Genomic DNA, 18848 nt, shown 5'->3' with positions numbered 1-18848 from the left:
TGATAAGGAGCACACGGCAGATTTGACCGGTCGGGAGGGGATGCTCACTTCTCTAAATCACCTGATCCCACCTCTAATTCCGTGTTTGCTCTGCTCCTATTTTTTTATTGTTTTATGAACTTTTGATATTGAATACTGTTCGATATCTCCATGCATATGTTTGATTTCACGTATTTTAAACAAATTTTGTTTCATATGAATACACAAAAAGGTCTGCTGAAAAGGGGGCGCAATTGGTACCCATGAAAATTCAAAGAGATAGTTGAAAAAACCTGGTCTCCAAAAAAAACCCTATCGATATATTGTCAATCAGAAACTCAAGCACATTTTTTATATCAACTTCAGAGTACTTGTGTGTACAACTGTTTAATACACATATTAAATTTCAATTTATTTGTTGTTGCTCTTTTTAAATATGCATCTATAAGCAAATAAATTTTCCAAGGACGAATAATCATCCCCTATTGCCCAACACCCCCGCCATTAACTGTATGGGTTGATAAGGTAGACGAAACATTTCGTTCTCAAATTACATAAATTATAAGTTTAGTATAGAAAAACTTAGGTTTAATAGTTGGTATTGTATGAAACAAATCAGCCAAAATACGATCCAAATTAAATGGTAGGTTATCTTTGCTATTAAACGACCATAGAATTTAGAAATACAATTAAAGAAAATGCCTATGTGAAGATACCTAAGAAGGAATATATTGCCGTATATAGTCAACATTTTTAATTGATTTTTTAATTAATTTTAATTTTTAAATTCTTTTACTTACAATATTTATCATTACACCTATTTAAGGGAATTTTTCCATTAGATATTGTTCTCCTCGGTATGAATTCAAATTAATAAGTTTTTGAAAACCCTATGACATCACAGTAGGACGGGATTACCTTAAACAATGAATATAATACATTTCATGATATATCGAGTCGATATTATTAAGAAAACGTCGTAGATATATCTTAAAGTCTGGTTGAAGTCCACCCCTAGTGTTTTCTTCTTCTCATGTAGAATTTCTGAATAATATAAACATGATAAAAGTTTGTGAGCAACGATATGATGAAATCAATATCACTTAAATTTGAATAGTTGATATAATTTATTCGAAAATCCGATATCACTTACTTACTTTCTGAGTTTCAATAAGTGATATCACCAATTTCTGAAGGTGATATCACCGGTTTATTCCCACTCAGCCTTCTGAAATCATTATTCGAATAAGGTATCAACTCAAGCCCCATCTGCTGATATGGCTCGATCACACTATCCAGCTTAAAACGGTGCATCATACAAAAAATGTTTTGACCCATGTTTGTTTTTGACACATTTCTAATTTTTTTTTGTTCATAAACCTTGTTAATTTTTAATTAAATAGAAAATAACGTGTGACTTTTTAAACTGAGTATAAAACCAGATGATAAAACGCTATCTCCAACATTTTTATTTTGATAAAATGTCGGGATCGGTAATACTTAAATTCAAAATATCTTCACGATCGTGCATTTTCCATTTTTAACAAAAAAAATTTGTATTTACCCATGATTTCGTGACCACTGGCTTTGGTAAGTTTTTTTTTCAATTTTCAAGTATTGTTCATCTTATTTCCGATTAGAAAGTCTATTTTCAGACGCAACTATTGATGTTACTTACGTAATCTGGAATATAAAGTTGAGGAAATTCTGGTTGGATACGCTTAGCCACTAGATCCATATATCACAGTGACTGTATTGTTCCATCTCAATGCATACAGCATAACCTGTTTAATATATCGTATACATTCAAGTAAATAATACACCTAAGTACAATTTAAATTAAGAGATCCATGTGCATGTTATGTAGTGTAATACTAAAAGCCTAGGTATTTAGTTTTGTTTTAATTGGTTGTCTTACAATGTTAATTTCAGATTTCAATATGAAGTTGTTTGGCAGACACAGTTTTTTCCGCGGGAAATCCTTGATGGAGCTCACAGCTCAGCTAAAGAATCCTAAAGGTCGAGTCGTGACTCGAGTAACATTTGAGAGATATCCTGAAAAAAGCTACTATATTTTATCTCATGTGGAGCATGGATACCATGGGAAAGTGAGTTGAATTTTTTCAAACATATTTCTGACTAATTTTTTCTAACCTGCTGTCTATGGGTATTATTATTGTTGTTTGAAACATTTCGCATTTTCATCTTTTTCATCTGATTTTCAAACTTGTCATAAAACATACTTAGGTGAAGGTATTCAAGTTTGTTCATATAAAGGACATGCTCTTTTTCAAGAGAAGATATTTAAGAAATACTGTATGCAGGAAAATTATAGCTCACTTTTTATTTTGCCCTTTTTTGCTTTAGATCCATTGTAGAGCAAATTAAAAAAAAAAAAACCTGCATAAAACAGGTGTATTCCCTTTCAAATTAAAGACATGTCATTTACATATGTACGTGACCTATTCTATCAGTTTTTGTCAAGTGCCAATGAGTGCCATGCATGTATATTTGATCATTATCAACTTCTTCTCTGGAAATACTGAACCAAATTCAACCTATTTTGGCATACGTTATCTGTGGAAAAGGTAGCAAACCTTATAAATTTAATGGTCATTAATTCCCAAAGGGATGGGGCTAAAAAATTTTCTTTAGATTAAGCCAAATTTTTAAAAATCTTCATGTTTACACCTGAACATCAAGCAGTAAATCAATGGCTCGAGGGTGGGGGTTTATGGTGTTATAGCAGCTTGGACTCTTTAGGTAATATAATAAAAATCCCCATGCATTAATAATTCCTTGAAAATCTTCTCTGCTCAGTGAATTAAGTTGTGATCAGCAGGTGTGCCTCTTCAAAAATTATGAAACAGGGGTTTAAAGCTTTTTAAGGCTATGTATGATATGACAATGTGTGGAATTATTTAATCTGCTTTACGTGAAGTTATTGTGTTCCCCAAACGAAGTTGGGGAACATATTGTTTTTACTCTGTTTCTTATATTATTTGAACGGAAGGGGTTGCAATTCGTTTGTTTCTTTTCCACTATTATTATTATTATTATTTTTTTTCTTACCAATTTTTAATCTTAAGTTTAAAACTTTCAGCAATGATGGTAAATCATATATATATATTTTGCCGTACATGTACAATACTACAATTTTCTTTTTTTAAAGTGTCTTTTGTCCAAGTAATCAAAAACGGTTTGAGATTGAGTCTTGAAACTTTCAGGGATGATAGATTGTGAAAGGCTCTCTTGAATTTTGTATAAAGTTTTTGTTGCCGTCACGTCCGTTGTCCACCGGAAGTAGTTTAAAAATATGCAAAATTTTATTTTTTTTTTTTAAATGTTTCTTATATAGGCAAATATGGAAGCCGTATTATTATGTCCACCGGAAGTTATTTTTTCTAAACCGGAATAGTAAAAAATGAGCATTTTTCATTGATATAAATTCCTTTACACTCAGAGAGGAGTTATAGGTCATTTTTAGTACTTCCGGGTTATATAGAGAGAAACACTCTTAAATGTGTTCTTACGTATTTACAGGAATTGATATAATTTAGTTCATTTTCATTAAGTTGTTTTATGGTATCAAAAATCGAACGGAAGACCTAGTTTTGTTTTATTATTCTTATTATTATTCTTTTTTTGACAAAATTTTGTGCAGGTTGTCTATTCACGGTTTTTCATGTATCACATTGTGTCAGATTGTTACATCCGTATGAAAATTGCTTTTGGTGCCAAGTTATGGACAATTTCCTGATTTTAAAATGCGATTTTGTCGCGCACTTTTATCCTTGAAAATGGAGGATATACAGCTCAGGAGAATCTTAAGAGGTAGTCATGACTTTGTGGTTTGCAGAATCGCCTTTTCGTGTAACTTCCGGTTTGAGAGATATCCTGAAAAAATGCATTTTTTCAATTTTTGTGTTTTTATTTTTCTTTGTTGTTTTTAATCTAAACAGATACTCATTTGCAAATGCGAATATGTAATTTTTTCAAAAGCAATATTTTGCATTTGAAAATTTGAAGCGGTTTTTCAATGGCCTGGTTAGTCTTTGGGTATTATTATTGTTGTTTGAAACATTTTTTATCGCTTTTTTCTGCTTTTTTCGTTTTTTATTTTCAAACTTTTCAAACTTGTCAACGAGTTTCATATCTAACATACTTCCCCAGTGAAGTTGGGAACATATTGTTTGTTCATATTATTATTATTCTTATTATTTTTTTCAAGAGAAAATATTTAAGAAATCTTGTATGCACATCAGAAAATGTTTTTCACTTTTTATTTTGCCCCGCACGTTTGCTGTAGCGCGCATCCATTGTAAATGACCGATTTAATTGATATAGATATAACTTTTTAAATTTTCGATGAAATGCTGCATAAAACATTGTGTCCCCTTCAAATTAAAAACATGTCATTTACATATGTACGTGACCTATTCTTTTTTGTTTTTGTCAAGCTGCCAATTTTGAACATGCCATGCATGTATATTTGATCATGTATCAATTCTCTGGAAATGCTGCGCCAAATTTTTAAAAACCTATAACTCCCTTGTTTACACCTGAACATCAAGCAGTATATCAACATGCACATGGATACACGTGGGGGTTTATGGTGTCTGATTGGCTGAAACTTTAAACAGCTATAACTCTTTTTCCAACCAAACAGGATAATATATAATGGACTAAAAAAAGGTATGGTCACCATGCACATGCATTGCATGTATAATTTCTTGAAAATTTTAACAGGTTCTCTGCTTTCATGGTATTAAGTTGTGATTCTACAAGAAAGTGTTCCTCTTGAAAAATTATGAAAAATCTGAATGGGTTTTTTAACACTTTTTTAAATACTTTAATTTTTAGTATATTTAAATATATGTGTGGAAAAATTATGGTCATTAATCTGCTTTAAGGTAAAATTTGATCTAGTAAATGTTGTTAATTCAGATACATAAAGTTTGTTTAATTTAATGTGGTGCACAAAAAGAGAGTAGATCCATTATGACGTCAAAATCAGTTATTATTATTATTATTATTTTTCTTTCTTTTTGTCCTGATCTTGTACTTACATACGGCTTTTTTAGCAGATTTATGTAGATTTGCCAAAAAGGTACTTTCGCGCATGGCATTCAATTAGAAATCATATGAAAAGTAATTTTTCTGTTTTTTGATGAATTTTTTTGAAACTATTATTAAATTTGACATTATTTTAAAGAAGAGGCATGGTCAAAATACAAATTACCGTTTTCTGATTGGACTGTAAAGTCTCAATCTTTCTTGTTACTTGTCATAATCTTTTGAAATTTTGAACAAAACTCCAACATTATTTCATGATGATATATAAAAATTTTAATTTTTCATTGAAAATGACTGTTTAAAATATCTCCTTTGTTTTTCAAAATGCTTTGAAATTTAAAACATACAAGGATATTATATAGAAAAAAATTCATGAAACACATTATTTGGCCAAGTTTATATGTTATATCTCCTTTGTTTGCATTAAATGTTGAATTTTAAAATATAGTCATTCATTTAAATATTGATAAAAATTTATGAAATCACGCGCATGCATGTGTGCTGCATTCTAATAAATTCAAATGGCTATAACTCTTAACCAAACAGGATGAAGTTATTCCTGTAGTCTTTGTTGCATTTACTTAAAAATATTCGAATAGTAATTTTTAAAATTATAATTGATATGAAGTATATTAATATTTTAGATATTGTAGACAAGATAATATGGTTGTTACGCACTTGAAAAATGCCTATTTTTAAATATATTTTGTATTTTTCAATTTTTTTTTCATAAAGTATTTCTCATTTATAGAGATTACACCAATACATGAAATAGATTTTATGAGTCAAGACAACTTGTCAATACTTTGTTATTTATATAACTATTTAGTAATAAAAATGTCTTATGTTGATGATACAATAATTTGATTATAAGCAATTTTTTTATGTATAAACCAAATGGTTTATGTTTTGAAAATTTTATTTTGCTGGTAAAATGTGTTATTATGATTAATCTGTATGTAATCTAAACCCTTATGATCAATAAAACCAAAATAAAGTTTAAAAAATGTTTCATTATAAATATTTATGTACATTTGAATATACAGTATTATATAAGAAATCATTATTGTACAGGACGACTGTCATTGAAATAGTTAATTACAAATTTGCAAAATTTTTTTTCTGATGACAAACATGCAGCTCATATTGCTTTAATATTTTAGTTTCAAAAAATGGTATTTTGAATTTTCATTTTGAGATAGAAATTAAAAAAAAAAATTATTGCAGAATTTGACTGGTGTGGCATGGGGCACAAAGGTTTTCAGAGGGAACAAGTACCCAAAGTTAATGAGAATTGATGCAGGGGGGAAAAGGGATTGGCGACTTATTCCAAAAGAGGAAGAGGAGGAGTTTTGTAAGATTGACAAAGTGCATGAACCAAATATTAAAGTAGAGGACATTGATACACGATTACCTCCAGTGATGGAAATGGTGTTAAAAAGGAATTTCAAGCAAAGAAATGTAGCATTTGAAGGTACTCCTAACCTAAAGGGATTTATTAACCTTAACAGTGATTTAATGAAAAGAATTGAATATTACAATGCACAGACAGACTGTTCATCACAAGAAAAAACGTCTTGACGACCCAGAATTTTAATTCTTGCATTGCAAAATAATGTATTTACAAGAAATGCAATTGTATCTTATGAATAAAATTGTATATAAGACCACAGAATGCTAATTTTAATGTGTTTGATGTGAAGTAACTCTTCTGTATTACAAATTCATACTTAATAAAACATACAGTCATGTTGATTATTTGTGGCATTACTTTTGGAACAAGAAACTGGAGTTACTTTCCTTTACCTACTTTAAAAAAAATAATGCAATTTTCAATCTTTTTAATATTATTACAGAAAGTTCATTAGAATATGATTATTGTTATAAATTTATGCAGTTCTCCCAGTTCCATATAATGAGGTCATTCCAAGTTTTTCTTGTTTAAAGACAGATTGGTTTTGAGGTTATGAAATTAAAAGCAAACACAAATTAAAATCAACAAATACATTCAAGTCTTTGAAACACAATTTACTAGTACTCATTTTGGATTGGCATCTCTTTTTTTAAGTGGTGTACCCAAGTTTCTCTGAAGAAAATGCAGGTAAAACTACCCGTCTTTTCCTTAAACTTCAATATGCCAATAAAGGAATTGACTTTAATACATGTATAAGTAATATTCTTAATCACTAAAGGGTCCAGTCTTGTATTCCACCATATTTCAAGTTAAAGACTACACTTTGTATTTCCTATAAATGTACATTTATTATTGCTTCCAAACTTTTCAATTACAAAAAAAACTTTACATGGCCTATATGTTGAGTATCTGAAACATAATCCTCCATCGTGTTCATGTTCTTTGCCGCCCTATAACTGTCGTCCTGCTGGACATGTTATTAGAGGTGATGTAAATATAGTTAATAATGAAGACCTTATATCACTTATTTTAAAAGGTCCTAAGTATAGGAAACCCCGATCCTTCAACTGGCATCAGAATTTTATAAATATTATGGATTCTCTTGAAGATTATGCCATATGATGGGCCAGATATGAAAGAGAGGACGTTTACACTTTGTCAGATATGATTAAATGTATCAGATTCATATTAAAATCACGTATTTAAAGATGGTCAATACGACAACCATCCATCCTTCAGTATTCAATAATCCAGAAGTGAAATTTCAAAGATTACATCATCAGTACGTACTGGTCCCTTCTGACAAAGCAGGTAACAACATTGTCTTCCTTTGTAAGGCTCATTATATAAATTGTATTTTAGAAGAACTTGGCTTTAATTCTACAAGTGGTAATCCAACCTATGCAGGTAAAACTACCCGTCCTTTCTAAGGAAGAAATTCTTCAAAACCATATGTCAGTTTTGAATATTTTTAATATCCCAAAGAAGCAAAATGAATTCGAACTACCATACTAGTATATATTTTAGATTCCAAAACTTAGTAAGAATCCTTACAAGAAAAGATACATAGCAGGTTCCAGTAAATGTTCTTCCAAGCCTGTTTCTTTACTCCTCACTAGGTATTAACAGATGTGAAGGAGAAACTTCAAGACTTCTTTGCAACAATATATTCAAGGAGTGGTGTAAATCAGATATGGATACTTAAAAATTCCAAGGAACTTTTGGACAATTTGAAATCATAGAATTTTACCAAAATCAAAATCTTAAAAATTTACGACTTTTAACTTTATACACAACCATTCCCCACGATAAATTAAAGTCCAGGTTTTTTTATATCATTGACAGCTGCTTTTTCAATAGAAGAGGGAACTCGTAAATTTACTTACCTTGTCATTGGTCATTTGCAAAATTATTTTTTTAAAAAGCATTCTGATTGTATAAACAAGTACCAGAAGACCAGGTCTTCCAACAATCTATTGGAATTTCCATGGGTACTAATTGCACCCCGTTATTAGCAGACTTATTTTTGTACTCATATGAAGCAAAATTTGTGCAAAATCTTATGTGTGAAATGAAAAAAGCACTTGTGGCTTTCAATTCGACATTCAGCTATATCGACGTATTGTCAATTAACTGATAATTTCCATTCTTATCATGTCGATACAATAAATCCTGGTGAGCTTGAGATTATGAAAGACGCCACAGAGTCTGACACATCAGTTTCGTATTTGGATATTGTACTTGAAAAAATCTAACAACCAAGCTCTATGATAAACGTGATGACTTTAACTTTTCTATCGTTAACTTCCCTCACTTATTCAGCGATATACCTTCATAACCTGCATACGGAGTTTATATCTCTCAGTTGATTCAATACGCAAGAGCATGCTCTACATATGAACAATTTCTAAAACGAGGTAAATTATTGACAAACAAGTTGATAATACAAGAATTTCAGCAGTCTAGTTTAAAGTCATCATTTAGTGAGTTCTATGGTCGATACAATGACCTTACCAGCAAATACGTACTCTCCATATGTTTCATTTCAGTAATATAGTACTCTAGTACATGTAGTTTACGTAAGTTACAATGCAAGAAGAATTCTCAAATGATATTGAGAAATTCTAACATTGTGCTTAAAATGGGCTTGTTCCTTTATGGTTTATACGGGGTTTTTTTTTCGGATAAAAAGATGGATTTTCAAATTTAGGGTTGGATTTCTAAGTATCAGTGACTAATATCGAAAAGTTTAAAATCAAGCATGATTCATTATCCATAACAGAAGTTTAGAAGTACAATGAACATTTAATTTTAAATGGATGTACCATTATTGCAGTTAACTGTATTTTTGAAATCTTTTACCAAGGGAGAACTGCTCTTGCAGCTAAAATTTCACCCTTTACACTATGTGGTAAAAGATTTGGTCAGATCTGAAAATCGTTATTGTGGTTTATAAATATTTTAAATGTATTGTTCATTCAAGATTTCACTTATTATATAATTATATGATATATCACCAAACTGCTTAATAAATCAATCACCTGTAAAGTATATTATCTAATTTTATTTCTTGTGCAGCAAGGTATGCATTTTTAACAACTTCACATATAATTCAAACAAATGTGCACGTAACATCATTTGACATTTGCTTAGCAAGCATGTCAAAAGTCAGGTACTATTTTTAAGGACCGTATGGCTACTTGAGCAAGTGTTGTGGTTTCCAAATTAATTTCCAGACTTGCTTAATTAATTTATACCCAATCCCTAAAATAAAAGTGAATTTTAAATATCAGATCTTGAACACTATTTCAAGGACCGTCCTTTGATTGGAGTTGTGAACGGGGCTAACAAAACAATACTCTTCACATGGGACGTAAAAAAATATCTATGATGAATAACTGGCATGGATGAGTCAAATTCAGATTCAATATGTAGAAAATGAGTAATGCGTGTCCAAGAGAATACAATACAGTATTATGCTTAAACTAAAGAATGATGGACAAACTCACTTCTCTGGTTCAAATTTTATATAATGTTTGCTTAATTATATGCAGGTGCCTTGTCTATATTGTCAAATGTTGGATTATTTAATTAAGTTAATTAGCTAATTAAAGAACACAAGGTAGTTTTAAGTTATTAATAATAAAAAAAATATATAAAACAGCACACTCAATGCACATATGCCTTTTTGATTAAACAGGATATTTACATCCATTATGCAAGAAAGAAATACCCATTATCAAGAAGCTATTTGAGCGACTAAAAGGAAATGGCAGTAATTGTGTTAATTCATACAAATAGCATTGAAATTGCTTTTCATTATAGATTAATCAGTGAACGATTTATAGGGGTTAAATCCATCCTAATTGACGAGTTGCTCAAACTGTACAATTTTCTTGAAATTGCTAACTTATTGCTTGTCTTAGGATATAGTAAGCAATATCAAGTAGAATTGCAATGCTTCAAAATTGATAAAATGTAAGAAACATCGATTTGAAAACATTCATTTTTTACATTAAAAATATTGATACTGAAATAAAAAAAAATTAAGAACAGCATGACACGTAATTGAAACTCAGACAACACAATTATAAACAGCAATCTAAGAACATGGTTAAAATGAGAAATTCAAGTTTTGTTTGTCCATGAAAGTATTTAAGATCAAAATTCCATAAAACAATACAAAATAGGAGCAGAGCAAACACGGACCTCCAAAACATTAGAGATGGGATCAGGTACCATGGAGGAGTGCGCATCCCCTGCCGACTGGTCACACCCGCCGTGTGCTCCTCAAGATCGGGAAATAATGGAAAAATCCGTCGTCAATGCAGTGTATAAATAATGGACTAACAATTAGTATGAAAAACGTCAGTCAGCATTCGACTCAGTGATAAATTATATTTGCTTACAAGGTCACCGTATCGACCACAGAACTTACGAAATGAACACCCACTATCGTTGATGTCCCTGGCATACTACTACTTACTAATACTTACTTAACAGTGATTCCTTTTATTTCCCTTTCATTTTGAAATAAAATTGTAGATTTAGATTTTAAAATGTAGACTAAAAGATTTAAATTACAAGAGGCCACCCATTTGATTTCAATAGTCCTCACCCACTGACGTCTGTACATGCATATCTGGCCTCCTTAGTTTCAGACAAAGAGACACATACACACCAGATTTATATGCTTATTAGGCCTCCTTAGCTCCTCACCTTTCGGTTTGCCTAATTTACATTGCAGTAGAATTATCAAGAAATCAATTTCACTAATTTTCAAAGAGTTATCACAGAGAAAACAAATAGAAATGGAAATATTTATCATGAATTATAAAGTTTAGAAGATATATCGAAATATCAGTACTAGTTAGTAGTACAGGTATCAGTATGGGGCGATATCCAAATATTCAACAGTGATATTTTTTTTGATTCTCCAAAGTCTGTCACTAAACGAAACGTGATATAAATGGGACAGGTTTCATCTGCAATAAGAAAATGGGTGTCTCTAAAGTTCTCAATTCAAAATAATTTTGAGGCCGGCCTCAATTTTGGTTTAGCAAAGAGATCACCTCATCTATGCATAAAAAAGAGTTTTGTTATTGTAAAATATCAAACAAAGTGAACTCAACGAGAAGATATGCAAATTCCAGTAAATGTCTATTTTGTAAAAGTGTATAATTAGTACTTATATCTTATTTCGGTGCAAAGAAATCCGTGGACGATTTATAGACAAATCAATCTTAAGTGATGTTTAACTCAAGCTGAATGCAATATTCATGTAAATCACATGCAATTAAAAAGGAAATTGTACGCAAATTTGAGAAAAAATTGTAATGCTTCAATTGAAAATGATCTATAAAGAAATATCTGATCAGCTTATTTGCATGATAAAATTTTGAACGATTTATAGATACAATGTATTCAACAATTATAGTTAATAGAATATTTAGTATGAATGAAATACTATGTAATATTATATGGAGATAACAAACAGTATTCAAACCGAAAGGTCCATTAAACAATACAAATTTGGAGAACACGGACCTCCAAAACATCAGGTGGGATCAGATGCAATGGAGGAATGAGAATTCAATGTGTGTAAACATACGGTGTAGCAATTAGTATGAGAAACATCAGTCACCATTTGATTTAATAATAAATTGTATTTGTTGACAAGGTCATTCTATGGACCATGGAGCTTACGGAATGATGACTTCAAACGAGACTGCAGATATTCTTGTTTTATCAATTTGCCTGTCTATAAACTGCCTTGTTTTAGAAAATGCTCATACGTAGAGCATGCTCTTGGGTATCGAATCAACTGAGAGATTTTAACTTGGTATGCAGGTGATGAAGGTACATGTATATTGCTGCATAAGTAAGGGAAGTAACGACGATTGAAAAGTTAAAGTCATCAATTTTATCATAAAGCTTGGTTGTTAGATTGCCATTAACGTTTTTTTCTGGTAAATTCATTGAGATGTATTGCAGTATCGACATAAGAATGGAAATAACCAATGTTAACTGACAGTAGTCGTCGATATACATGTATCTTAATGTCGAGTTGAAGGCCACAAAAAGTGTTTTCTTCTTTTCGCCAAAGATATTTTGGACAAATCCTGCTTTACATGAATACAAACATAGTTCCACGAATAACTAAACTCAACTTGTACTCATGGAAATTTCAATAGATTGTTGGAAGACCTGGTCTCCTAAACCACAAAGATATTGTCAATCAGAAATCCAAGCTTCTTCAAAACGATCTCAGAGTACTTAATATATGTATTATGATATCAGAATGTTTTTTTAAAAAAATAATTTTGCAAATGACCAATAAGAAGGGCAGTGAATTTACGAGTTCCATTTTTTCCAATTTTTATTGAAAACGCTGCTGTCGATGATATCAAAAAGCCTGGACTATAATAACTTATCCTGGTGAATGGTTGTATATAAAGGTGAAAAGTCGTAAGTTTTTATGTTGTTGATTTAGAGGCAAAAAAATTATTTCAAATTTTCTAAAAGTTCCTTGGAATTTTTAAGTATCATCATCTGACTTACATCACTAGCTTTTTGAATATTTTGTGCTACTAAAGTTTTCCATCTGCTGTTTACATTTTAGTAAGGAGTAAATTAAGAAAGAGGCTTGGTAGAATATTTACTGGAGCCCGCTATATATGTATCTTTCTCTTTAAGGACTATTATGAAGAAAAATATATCAATCACAAAATTAAACTGAGCTGTCAAACAATGTCAGAATTTTCTGACTTTGATCTCCCCTATGTCCAGACCTGACAGATTCTTAGTTTCCTTTGCTCCAGTTTCATGGACAGTGTTAATCAAGTCCATTCAAAATGACAGTGCGATAAAAAAGGATGTGAGATCAACTGCACAATTGCAGATTCATTGCTTTAAAGTAATCCCATTTAATTAACACGTACACTTTTTCAGACGTTAAACCCAACCCCCTCTTTTCTAAGAAAATCTATGACTGTGACTAAACTTTACGTCTTGGCTGGGACATTTTGATGCAAAAATAAGAGACCCTTGAATCCGGTTTTTGATTGACTGTTTCAGTGTTACTGTTTAAGTTTCTGCAAAATTTCAGGTTTACATATCTTCTCAGAAAAACATTCTACTTGAAATTTGTAATAACTTTGACAACACAATCCCTAAATGTTGATTTATCTTATAGTTAAAAGAAAGGTTTTGTCAATAAAATAATGAATAAACATCGAACATCTTCATTGGTGCAAATTGCTGAGAACCATTTAAAATGTTAATAATTTCCTATCCTTGACTTTTTTTTCCTAAACCTGACCTTTGTTTGAGTTAATATAATTAAAATATATAAATTAATTCAAAATTGGTACAGAAAAATAATTTGTTTCGTTTTCTCTGACCTCAATCTTTTACATTACCTTCATTTTTTTTTATTGTGATTTGCATTTAAAATATTATTAAAGGAATATCCAAAATACTTTCAGGAAAATTCAAACTCATTTGTGTAGATACATCAACATGTGCATGATTTTTTTAAACCTTGACTTTCCCTTTGATCTTTATCTTTCATCTTATTTAATTCCATACAGTAATGCTTCATTCATAATACTGATGAATCTCCAAAAGGCTATTTCATCCACACTTACTTAACATATCATATATAAATTTGCATCTATGGGAGAATGAACTAGAAACACTAAGAGTTCACTTACCTATGGAATAAATAAGCTAAATATCCGCTACATACTTTCTTATAGAAAACAACAATTTTGCTAAAGATATGATTTCTCTGTATGAAACAATCTTGAGGCAGCTCGTGGGCCTTGACTGAGTATCATCAATGTGTTAGTTTATAGACACTTTTGGCATACCTGGAACTTGTATGGATGTAAAATGTGAACATAATAATGAACAGTGATCAATCTAGACGAAATGTGAACAGGGTATACATGTAACAACAAAGTCCTCTGGAAATACCGGGTTTGATGGGGCTCTCAAATCATTATCACATTCTTGCAGTCTCCAATGAGTTCAGGTGTAAAAAAAATTATATTGACCATTGACTTTAAATATATTCTATTCAGTATTCAAGTCTTCCCTATGTAAACTACAAATGAAAAATTGAAGATAACAAACATGAATCGATCTAAAAGAAATCTATGAACAATACAAATCTGTGATCAGGACATAAAGACGGATTCATTGAAATTCGAGAAATGGATAAGGTGCATAGGATGAGAGAGCATCTCCTATTGGCGTTCACATCCGCCTTGAGTACTATGTACTGATCAGGTAGACAGCATTCAGTAAGTCGAATTCAGTATTTGAAAAAGGTCCAACAATTTGTATATAATTATATTGTCAGCCAAAATTCGACCCAATGATGAGTAATATATGGAATATATGCTAACAAGGTCATTATGATTTACAAAATTTTGACTTTAGCCAGTTTAGGTTGTTGAAATTCTCTGTAACATCAACTGAACTGTACTTTTATGTCCTGGTTGTAAACTTGGCCGTATTTGGAGCATGTTCCTGAGCATCGAATAATATGTGGACACTTTATGCAGGTGATAGTGGATTATCACTACCTGAATAAGAGAAGAAAAGCTGAAATCGTTATTCTAAATGTCAAGTCGAAACAAGTACGTTCTCCTACATGGGAAGTTTCTATTTATGTACATTTGCTTCATAGGAAGATACATCTAAACTTAAAATGAATAGACCTGTTATCAAAAGACTACATATATATTTTCAAAAAGGAATTCCAGGTTCCTTTTAATTTCAGAGTACTTTTTTGTAGTTTTAAAGACTCCATTCTCACTAAAAAAAAAACGGGTATCGAAGATTTCAAAAAGCCTAATTTTTAGTTTATCCAAAAGTAGAAAAATCTTACGTTTTTGTGCTACTGAAAAAATAAGCATTTTTAAATTTTAAAATCTTTTTTGGAGATCTATCCTGTAGCACAGTAGGTCTGAAGATTTTCTTATTTTACAGCCGTTAACATTTTTAGCTCACCTGAGCTGAAATCTGAAAGCTCAAGTGAGCTTTTCTGATCATATTTTGTCTGTAGTCCGTCTGTCCGTAAACTTTTCACATTTTCGACTTCTCAAGAACCACTGGGCCAATTTTAACCAAACTTGCCACAAAGCATACTTGGGTAAAGGGGATACAAGCTTGTTCAAATGAAGGGCCAAGCCCTCTTCCAAGGGGAGATAATTATGAATTAATGAAAAATTTAATGATATCTATCAAAAATCTTCTTCTCCAGAACCATTGGGCCAGGAAAGAAGAAACTCACATGGAAGCATTCTCAGATGGTGTAGATTCAACTTTGTTCAAATTTTTACCCCCGGTGGTAGGGCGGGCCACAATGGCTGATCAAAGTTTTACATAGGAATATATGGGAAAAATCTTTAAAAATCTTCTTCTCCAGAACCATTGGGCCAGGAAAGAAGAAATTCACGTGGAAGCATCCTCAGGTAGTATTTTGTTAAATATGTCATGAACCCCGGGGGTAGGGCGAGGCCACAATGACTGATCAAAGTTTTACATAGGAATATATAGGAAAAAATTTTCCCCAGAACAGAAAAGTTTTGTCAAGTCAAATTGACATGTAAGCATCAGCAAGTTGTGAAGATTTAAATTTATTCGAATTATGTCGGGGGGGGGGGGGTGTAAGCGAGGGGTCACAATGGGAGTTCGAGTAATCGAGTAATATGTTGGAAAAATCTTAAAAAATCTTCTTTTCAATTATGGCAAAATTATACATGTATGCTTTATTGATATGGTGACATTCTCAAGTAATAGAAAATTCAAATCTTCCAACAAGTAAGCTTTTCAAAAGTAAGCTGATTTGTGTTTTTGAACTAGCCCATGTGCTCATGTGAGCGATGTGGCCCCTGGGCCTCTTGTTGTAAGTAGCTAGAGTAGGGCCTTGGTTGAGCATTTGCTGGACACTGTAATGTCTTCTTTTTTATCATTATTAAATTTTTTAGCTACCTGAGTCGAAGGTTCAAGTAAGCTTTTTTCATCAAAATGTGTACGTTGTTTTTCGTTTTCAATGTCATTGTTGTAAACTTTTCATTTTTCATTTCTTTTCAAGAACCAATGGATCGGTGTTAACCGAAGGTGCATAGAGTATCCGTTGGAAAAAAAAATAATAATAATAATGGCATCTTTGATCAAGAACCACTTATCATTGTGTTAATATAATTTTGTTCAAATCATTATATATATATATATATATTTATCTATATATATATATCTTTATATATATATACAAATATATATATTTATCTATATATATGTTGAAATCTCCCTCGTTCAGTGGTAGGAAGGGGTCAAAAGGGTCAACAGAGTTCTACATGGGAATAAACACGGCAAAAATCTTTAACAATTGTCTTTTCAAGAACAGCAAAGTCATGAATGATTGTATTTTATATGGAAGCGTCTTCAAATAGTGTAGAATCGAATTTGTTCAAGTCATGACACACCCGGGGACCACCGCCGTGGTCCAAATGAGAACATCTTGAAAAATATTCATCAGTTTTTATTAGATATATTTATATATACGGGACTTATATCTCTCAGCTGATTCGATACGCGAGAGCATGCTCTACGTATGAACAATATCTAAAATGAGGTACTAGTAAATTATTGAAAAACAAGTTGCTATAAAACAAGAATATCATCCGTCTCGTATAACGCCATCGGTCAACATTTCATTAGTTCTATGGTCGATGCAATGACCTTGCCGACAAGTTTTACAGTTTATCATTTAGTGAAATGCTGACTGCGTGGTATTTTCCATACAACTTGTGTTGTCGACGGATTTTTTCCGTTATTTCCCATTCATGACAAGTAGCCCACGCCGGGTGTGAACGGTCGGCAGGGGATACTCACTCTTCTATGGCACCTGATCCCACCTCTGATGTTTTGGAGGACCGTGTTTGCTCTACTCCTTTTCTGTATTGTTTAATGGATTTTTGAGCTTGAATGCTGTTAGTTAATTATCTCCATACCACAAAGTCTGATACCTCTCTTTCATATTTGGATATTTTACTTAAAAAGGACCTTAATGGTAATCTACCAATCAAGCTCTATGATTAACATGATGACTTTTACTTCTCTATCGTCAAATTCGTTTACTTGTTCAGCACTATTACCTTCATTACCTGCATACGGAATTAAAATACAGCTGCTTCTCAGCTGATTCGATACGCAAGAGCATGCTCTACGTGTGAACGATTTCTAACATAATGTAAATTATTGACAAACAAGTTGAGAAAACAAGAGTATCAACAGTCTCGATTAACGTGATCATTTCCGAAATTCTATGATCGATACACTTACCTTTTCAGCAAATACAATTTATCATTTAGTGAAATGCTGACTGCCGTTTTCTATACCAATTGTTAATCCATCATTTATACACTGAATTGACGACGGATTTTCCCGTTATTTTCCTATCATGACAAGGAGCAAACGCCGGGCGTGACCTGTCGGCTCACTCCTCCATGGCACCTGATCTCACCTCTTATGTTTTGGAGGTCCTTGTTTGCTCTGCTCCTATTATATATTCTTTCTTTAAAATAATATTCGATATCTCCATATGTTTCATTTCCGTATATTTCATGGAAAAACCTCTGAATGATATATTCTTCTTCGATAGAATTTTTCATTGATAAGAAATTTAGTCGCAAATTTAAAGATTGGGCTCACTGCGTTTCGGCCATGTAGAGTTGTGTTTATAGTGTCCTTTTCAACTATACTAACATTACCAGTATTGACGTATCCACGTGGAGAGTAGTTAAAAGAACAAATTAATACACACACACACAAGCGCCTTAAAGTCCCTGTAGATCACCTCCAATACAGTTGCGAGTGGATAATTATTTTTTAATTACAATTTAAAGATAAATATAAAATTAGCAGGTGGTCCAAAATTTAATATAATCACAACCTGGGACGTACCCTGAAGCTGAAACATGATCCTGATACTACAACAAAAGAAAAACACAAATCGTAGCTTCACAATGGATTGCTGACTTTCTTTACTGATGCGCAGCAAGTTGGTATAGATGATACAGCAACCATAGAAAGTATAATATTGTTTTTAAAGCATACCGTGTAGTTGGAGTTCCTCGCTGACAACACTTATGTAGTCTTCGGAGACTAATCTTCCAACTAACTACTGGAATTCCGATGGGAACCCATAACGCTCCTCTCTGGCCAGCCTGTTCTTAAATATTCCTCAGAAACAGAATTTATTCAAAAACTTCTACATGAGAAGAAAACACTTGTTGTGGCATCAAACTTGACTTTCAGATACATATATCAGACGAATACGTTCCATAAATTAACAATGCACTAG

At 31.7% G+C, this 18848-nt stretch overlaps 1 protein-coding gene across 2 annotated transcripts; it reads left to right on the top strand.

The window, feature by feature from the left end:
• The first annotated feature begins 1507 nt into the window (after positions 1–1507).
• Positions 1508–6813, top strand: LOC134243454 (small ribosomal subunit protein mS34-like). 2 transcript variants are annotated; one of them, XM_062725705.1, is made up of 3 exons: positions 1508–1569; positions 1912–2087; positions 6283–6813. In XM_062725705.1, exons 2-3 carry the CDS (start codon positions 1920–1922, stop codon positions 6634–6636), a joined length of 522 nt encoding a protein of 173 aa, XP_062581689.1. In that variant the 5' UTR covers positions 1508–1569; positions 1912–1919; the 3' UTR covers positions 6637–6813. The 2 variants fall into 2 exon arrangements, with proteins under 2 accessions (XP_062581689.1, XP_062581688.1); XM_062725704.1 differs by lacking the exon at positions 1508–1569 and having other exon boundaries at positions 1897–2087.
• The last annotated feature ends 12035 nt before the right edge of the window (positions 6814–18848 follow it).

This window comes from Saccostrea cucullata, unplaced genomic scaffold (genome assembly GCF_032062105.1).
Source record: "Saccostrea cucullata isolate Sc308-1 unplaced genomic scaffold, CSIRO_AGI_Scuc_v1 ctg503, whole genome shotgun sequence".
Classification (NCBI taxonomy): domain Eukaryota; kingdom Metazoa; phylum Mollusca; class Bivalvia; order Ostreida; family Ostreidae; genus Saccostrea; species Saccostrea cuccullata.
Note: the sequence above shows the minus strand (reverse complement) of the source record. Positions and strands in the feature narration are given on the sequence as shown.

Bases quoted from the DNA above. Each gene is read 5' to 3' on its own strand.
- LOC134243454 (XM_062725704.1), top strand. From the start codon at position 1,899: ATGTTAATTTCAGATTTCAATATGAAGTTGTTTGGCAGACACAGTTTT. The intron at 2,088-6,282 runs GTGAGTTGAATT...AAATTATTGCAG, and splicing joins AGCATGGATACCATGGGAAA to AATTTGACTGGTGTGGCATG.